Source organism: Carya illinoinensis, chromosome 7 (assembly GCF_018687715.1).
Source record: "Carya illinoinensis cultivar Pawnee chromosome 7, C.illinoinensisPawnee_v1, whole genome shotgun sequence".
In the NCBI taxonomy this organism is placed as follows: Eukaryota; Viridiplantae; Streptophyta; class Magnoliopsida; order Fagales; family Juglandaceae; genus Carya; species Carya illinoinensis.
The window spans coordinates 35747405-35754442 of NC_056758.1; the positions used below are offsets into that span (position 1 = coordinate 35747405).

The window sequence follows — 7038 nt, forward strand, 5'->3', positions numbered from 1 at the left end:
TTTGTTTAATATATGATATGCATTTCATTGAGTTGGTGCCGTTGTTCCAATGATAAGGAGGGCGGCCTTTGTTTAGAATATATCTCTTCGGATTGGCATTTGTCTCCGCTTGGGGAAGATTGTCGCAACCCATTTGCGCTAGTAGTTTTGGCTTCAGAGGCTTCCAAAATATTTTTGCTTCCCACTAAAGACTCATAATTCCTATGCTTTTCTGGTAATTGTTTCCGGTTTTTTAGCCCAATGCTTATTTTGGTTACCTTTTCCCCGTTTTCAATGATTATGCATTGCTATTTGTGGCACAATCTGATGCATGAACTACATGATCATGTTTATGATGACGATCTTTAAAGTTTAAGAAGCAGTCATGGAAGCGTTTTATAGGTTTTTATAGTCAGAACTGTGCTTCTTGGTGCTTTGAATTTTGGGTCTCCTGGCTTAACTTTTGGTGTTGGGTTATGGGCTTTTACAAGATTTATGTCTTCTTGTTCACGTTTGTCTGTATCCATGGGTATGAACTTCGGCTATGGTTACTCTGCGCTTATGTTTGATTCTTCATGATGTTTCTAATTTTTGGTATTGAGGTGTGAATACACGAGGTAGCCGAGGTGTTCATCAGAAAAAAAGAGTTAAATGGGTATGAGATTTTGCATAGGAATCTCTTCACTAGATCGGTTATTCTTTTTCTGGATAAGCTTTTGTTATCTGGTAATTCTGGTTTCTTTGTACCTGGATTGTAGATATTTTTAGTATCATGGTGTCGTGATTTTGATTGCTTGATATATTTTTTTTCGTTCAATGTAGTTTGGTTATCACATAAACAAAGCGATGATGTTCATAGTGAACGTTTTCCTGAGAAAATACTTTGGGGTGAGGGATGATGATTACAACTTACAAAGAACTAAAATTTCAAGTTCCTTCCGAACTCACAGATTTTAAAGCACCTAGATTGTTTGTTCCTGGGACGTTATATTCTTAGCCACCGTTATGATAATATTTGGGAGCTTGGGTATTAAACAGTGTGAGTGTGTCATTCAAATTTGTGGTTTGGGGATCATCGTTGTTTCTCTATAATTTAGGAGTGCCTCCCTCACTGTTGGTTTTCCCCTATTTTCCTGATAAAAGCCATAAATTTAATGATTCAACTATGCCTTTTTTCTGACATGGCATGTATTAGAGTTTGATAGACGTGGCTTCCATGGTGTGTAATTTGCTGGAGCATATCGGACTCTTGCATGCTTATCTGAGAGTTGTTCAAGGTTGTCTCAACAGCATGAATCTATTAGAATGTTTATGCCTTGTGAATTTTTAAAGTGTTAGGAAATTATTTTGTTCGAGCTCAGGACTCCATGCTGGGATAATCGGATTTTGTAGTTTTTTTCAAGAGCCGAAGGGAGTTGTTTTCCTGTTAAAAACTTGCTGGTTGCCCAAGTTGGGCATCCTCGTCTTGTTCTTATGATTTAGTTGCAAAGGGCACTGGTAATGTTTTCTCTTTCATCTCAGGATACTCAACTAAAATTTTCTGAATCGAAAGAAGAAAAATATGGCTACCTATTTCCCGAGTCCAAGCAATCAAAGAGATGTCTTGCTGGCTCCATATCCAGGGGATCAGAAATTTGCTTCATATTCTGAACCGCCTTTCCATCCTGGCAACATAATGATGTATCTGAACCAAGCTTCTTCTATGTCCTACCCAGACATCTTGCCTGTGAGTACTCTATCCCCTGTTCCCCTTGGAAACTCTGTTAATGGAGATTCTCAGGTGATCCCGAGGACACAGTTGGGATTTCCAGATGGTGAACAAAATATTCAGTATCAGGGATTAGCTCTTAGCCTTGGTACAGGAATGCCGTCTGCATCTGTAGCTTCACTCAATGGCCAGTATCCAAACCCAGGTTTGTCTTCATTCTTGAGTACTAGTCCCCCAATCTCAAGAAAAGGGGAAAATATCTTGTAAAGGTAACGAGAACAACCAATTTGGGGAGGTGATAATTGCAGAATGTTTGCTCTCAAGTTTTTCTGGAGCCAACCAGAATCATACCAGAACAGAGACATTGTGCAATCCTCACTCCTTGGTGACTCCAAAGAGGCGCTCTCTAATCGATATCTTTATGAACCTTCAGGTTTTGCAAACACTTTGTTAAACTCGAAGTATCTCAAGGCAGCACAACAATTGCTTGATGAAGTGGCTAATCTCTGGAATGCTTTGAAGCAACATAGATTGAACAAACATCAAAACATCCATGGCATTGGTTTGGATGGCTCAAAAGAGATAGATGGGAGATCAAGATCCCAATCTGTGCAGACGTCTTCAGACCCTGGCGACTCAAATACGAACTCCTTTTGCGAGCTTTCACCTGCACAACGACAGGAGTTGCAGAGTAAGAAGAAAAAACTTTTGTCCATGGTGGACGAGGTACTCCTACTACATTCAAACTTTTTTCTAGCTACACATCATTTTCCATTTATTTTTAATTTTTATATACAGTTTGAATTGCTTCTCTTTTTATTCATGTAGAAGATCCTTTGGACCATGACATATTCTTCCCTCACACTTTCTATGTACCCACACAATAATTTCCTGCCAATTCGGCTGTATGCATGATACACTGGTAGCACTTGTGCTCCTGAAGTAGGGATCAGATTGGTTGGTTGAGAGATTGCTGTTATCAGTTTAGAGTGCCAAATTCAGGTTTTTAGTTGGAGACTTTGAAAGTTCAAGATAAAAAATGAGAGCATCTTGAAGAGTTCTGAAGTGGAGGTTAGTACTTCAAGCTCAGAGACGTGTGCTGAGGTGTAAATAAGGGTTGTGAATGGTATGGATGATTTTAGGTCGAATAATTTGTTGTTAATGAACATGGCTTCTCTTCTATAATATGTTTCTAACTCTTTTTGGGTCCCTACACATGTTCTTTCTATGTGTGAACTACCCCCGGGCGCGAAATGGTATTATTTATTTATTTATTCAATCACTTATTCAGTAATTAAAACGTTATGATCAGCAATAGTTTTGCTCCTGTGTAGGTTGATAGAAGATACAAACAATATTACGATCAGATGCAAATTGTAGTGTCATATTTTGACACGGTAGCAGGGTGTGGGGCAGCTGAACCATACACTGCTCTTGCACTCCAAACAATATCCCGCCACTTCCGCTGTTTGCGTGATGCAATCACCAGCCAGATTCAAGTTACTCAGAGAAGCCTTGGAGAGCAAGATACTTCACCATATGGTCAAGGAGGAGGGATAGCTCGTCTCCGCTATGTGGATCAGCAGCTCAAGCAACATAGGGCTCTTCAACAGTTCGGTGTGATGCGACATGCTTGGAGGCCTCAAAGAGGGCTTCCTGAGACTGCCGTTTCGATTCTCCGTGCCTGGTTATTTGAGCACTTCCTTCATCCGTATGCCCCTCAACCAGTAATTTCCACAATTCTCGATTGTACTTCTATTCTACTTAGAACTAATTTACCAATTCGTTCCTTATTTCAACAGTTACCCGAAGGACTCGGAGAAAATTATGCTCGCAAAGGAAACGGGATTGACCCGAAATCAGGTAAGATGATTCTAAAATGGCTTCTCAATATGCATTGGTGGTACTGGGACCCAAATGAGTCAATATGATGAACAGCTAAATGTTGTTCCTCACCTAAAGTTCATGGTGGGGCCTTTTGTATTGTGGATATCCTCTAGCCCATAAATTCTCCTCATCAATGAATGCCTTAGTTTTGCTAAAACATGATCAGAAACTCATATAGGCCATTCTTTTGCTCATGTGGCATCATCATTAATTTTGTGTAACGTTCAGGTTGCAAACTGGTTTATTAATGCACGGGTCCGTCTTTGGAAGCCCATGGTTGAGGAGATGTACAAAGAAGAGTTTGGGGAATCAGAGTTGAACTCCCAATCTTCACCAGAGCATGCATCGAAAGCACCTAGGGATCATTCAGGGGAGTTTGAGGAAAGGAGAGAAGAGTTGCAAGACAGTGTGATACTCACAACTGCTGATGGTGTCCAACACAGGCAAGCCCATGAATCAAATGTTAATGGGAAAACGGCTAGACCTGGATTTGGTAGTAGTGCTCACAGAGACAATATTTCAGGGTCAGGAACAATAAGAGTGCAGGGTGACCAAAGACCTAATGTGGATGACCATAGCCTTTATCCAGATGAGATTATCCCACACCGCCAAGTTGGTGGTGGGAGTCTTATGGGTACTGCTAGCACGTTTGATATGTTAGAGTTGGGTAGTTTTGTAGATGGCAGCCAGGTTTCACTTGCATTGGAATTGCGGCATTGTGAACGTGATGGATTTCCCATGTCTGGTGGCACCAATTTAAGAGGTAATGACACAATAACGTCCTCTGCAGAGCCTGACTCATTAGATATTCAGTGCCTGGATCCGGTGAAGCAACATCACAGGTTTGACAATTCCCACATGGTTTATGATTTTGTAGTCTGAAACAAGGATTTCCTATTGCTTTATTGGCTAAAATCAATCTTCTTCAGAAATAGAATGCCCTGTGATGTTACTCTGGCATTGTTCATCCTACTTGCTTATTATTTGAAGATACAAAAACTAGAATTACAAGTGTAGATATGGGTACGATACACATGTAATTAGAACAAGAAGATTGTTGGAGCTGTAGGCATATCTGTATAGATCAGACGCATGGATGTTTTTGTGTATTTTGTTGAATAAGTAACCTTGTAAAACTATTCCCAAGTTTGACATTGATTTATCATTTCTATCCCAAATGTTGTATAATAATTGACCAATTTACTAGCTGTCTTGTGATTTGTGTGACTCGAAAAGACGATCAGCATATTAATTTGGTTTTTGGATTTGCTCTCTGTGCAAACCTGGCAGTTTCATTGTAAACCATTAAAATCATGCAAAGTTGGAGCTAACAGGCCAAACAAGACATGTCGGGTGGACCCAACTAAATAAATGGGTCAAATAGATTGTGTCGGGTCAACCCATAAAATAATTTTGTTGGATTCGGGACAAGGTGTTTGACCCGTTTAATTATTCATATTGGAGTGGATTAACTCAAAATTGATCCAAATCCCGATAACCCGACTCGAGCCCAACACAACACAATTGATTGCCCTAGTGTTTTTGTATTGTTTTGTCTTCGTTAATACGTTATACGTGTTAAAGGAGCGGAAATGCTGCTTAAATTAGAAGATAAGCCTATTTGCAATTCGAGCAAGGCTACGAAAAGAGGACGAGGTTACAATTTTCTTTCTTTCTTTCTTTCTTTCTTTCTTTTACTTAGGAGTAGGGCTACATCCCTCGGAGATATAGCCCGAGAAACCCGAGAAAGAAAAAAGAAGGTTTTTTTTTTTTCATTTCATTCACTTTTTTATATTCTTAAATATATTTTTATTTTTTTATATTCTTAAATATTTTTTAAAAAATAAAAAAATATTTAAGAATATAAAAAAATTTACAACATCACTAAAAAAATACTTCTTTAATCATTAAGTTAAAAAAAAAAGAATCAGGACACAAATTTGGGACACATTCGGTGGATTTAGCTTTCTGTTTACTTAAAACACTTTTTGTAGTTTGGAGAGAGAAGTATTCAGCATATTGTTGAGTTTGTTTGTGTGGAACTTAATTTATTTTTGTGGTAATTCGATTTGATAACCTGACTCGACAAGAATTTGTTATAATTTTTTAATAAATATTCAATGAGACTTGGACTATAGAGCACAGTCCCTTAATTAGGGTTAACGCACTAATAACCCTAATTTGAGTTTCACCATATATATATATTATACTATTCCATATGGCTACATATTTTATTGCTGCATTGTATATTTGACTTTCAAGAAAATAAAATCTTTCGCAATTTTGTAGATATAGGTATGTTGCCGAATTACATAAATCTTGTATGATTGATTTCATTTTACTTTGCTTTTTCTCTCATTGTTCACAACATATTTTGATGCTTTTGTAGTATTAAATATTGCGAAATCCACATATTGTATTTATTTATTTTCAAATTATAAAAGTTGTTTGGGACAAAAAATTATACAAAATCGTATTCTATAATCTATAAACAAAAGAAGCTGGTAAAGAAGTAGTTAAATTGTATCGACACCCATAGGCCATAAGGCCTTATCTGTCTGTCTGTTCCAATCGTCTGCTATTCGATCAATGAACTGGAAACTGCTCTTGAATAAGAAGCAATGAATGGCGGATTTTACGAGTTTGCAAAACAACTCCATGAATTTTCAATTTAGTATTCGAACCCTAGGATTTGAGATTTGTTATAGTTTGCTCTCTCCATCACACTTCTGTTAGATTTGTTAATGGCGATATTGTCCTGTGTCAACCAATCATTATCTGTTACGAGGTATTAAATTAAATAAAAATTCTATGTATAGTTATTTTTGTGTATTTTTTATGCACTCTATTAATGTGTTGACTGCATCACTTTTTTTAATATAATATATCTTTTTTGACCAATCATAATGAAATGTATACTCTTTGCCCACTCTATTAAATTAAAATCTCACCTTAGCCACTTTATTTAAATTCAGAAAAATAAAAAATATTAACATTATTTAAAATAAAAATAAAAAAAGAAGTTAATATTTCACCTCAGTTTGCAGGTTTTTTTTGGAGACAATAAAATCTAGCGTACTTGTTGGGAAACAAATTCCCCCGGAAGTCCATACATTAGAACTAAGTTAGCATTGTGTTGAGTAGTTTTTCCTCCCAAGAAAACTGCATTTTCTCTGGTTTAGAATTAGCAATGTTCATTTAAATTATGGAGGTAGATAAGAGAATATTTCACAATGGATATAATAATGCAGAAGGCAGATCTATACAAATTTTTACTTGGAGCAGGTAATACCAGAAACAATGTCAAAACCAAATCCATTTTCTGTTTCATATACACGCCACTCTTGTGCCAGAAAGAGGTGCCTTCACGGGTTAGACTAAATCATCTCTCTTTACATATTAGGTGAGAAGATTTGGTAACGAGAGTGGTTGATTTAATCCCTTTAGCTCTATATACATATGCA

The 7038-nt window shown here is 37.2% G+C and overlaps 1 protein-coding gene across 1 annotated transcript; it reads left to right on the forward strand.

Annotated features, from left to right (window-relative positions):
- LOC122315014 (BEL1-like homeodomain protein 7) lies at positions 1-4782 on the forward strand. The gene is made up of 6 exons (XM_043130689.1): positions 1-214; positions 1501-1892; positions 2121-2413; positions 3022-3398; positions 3490-3550; positions 3803-4782. Exons 2-6 carry the CDS (start codon positions 1541-1543, stop codon positions 4454-4456), a joined length of 1737 nt encoding a protein of 578 aa, XP_042986623.1. The 5' UTR covers positions 1-214; positions 1501-1540; the 3' UTR covers positions 4457-4782.
- The last annotated feature ends 2256 nt before the right edge of the window (positions 4783-7038 follow it).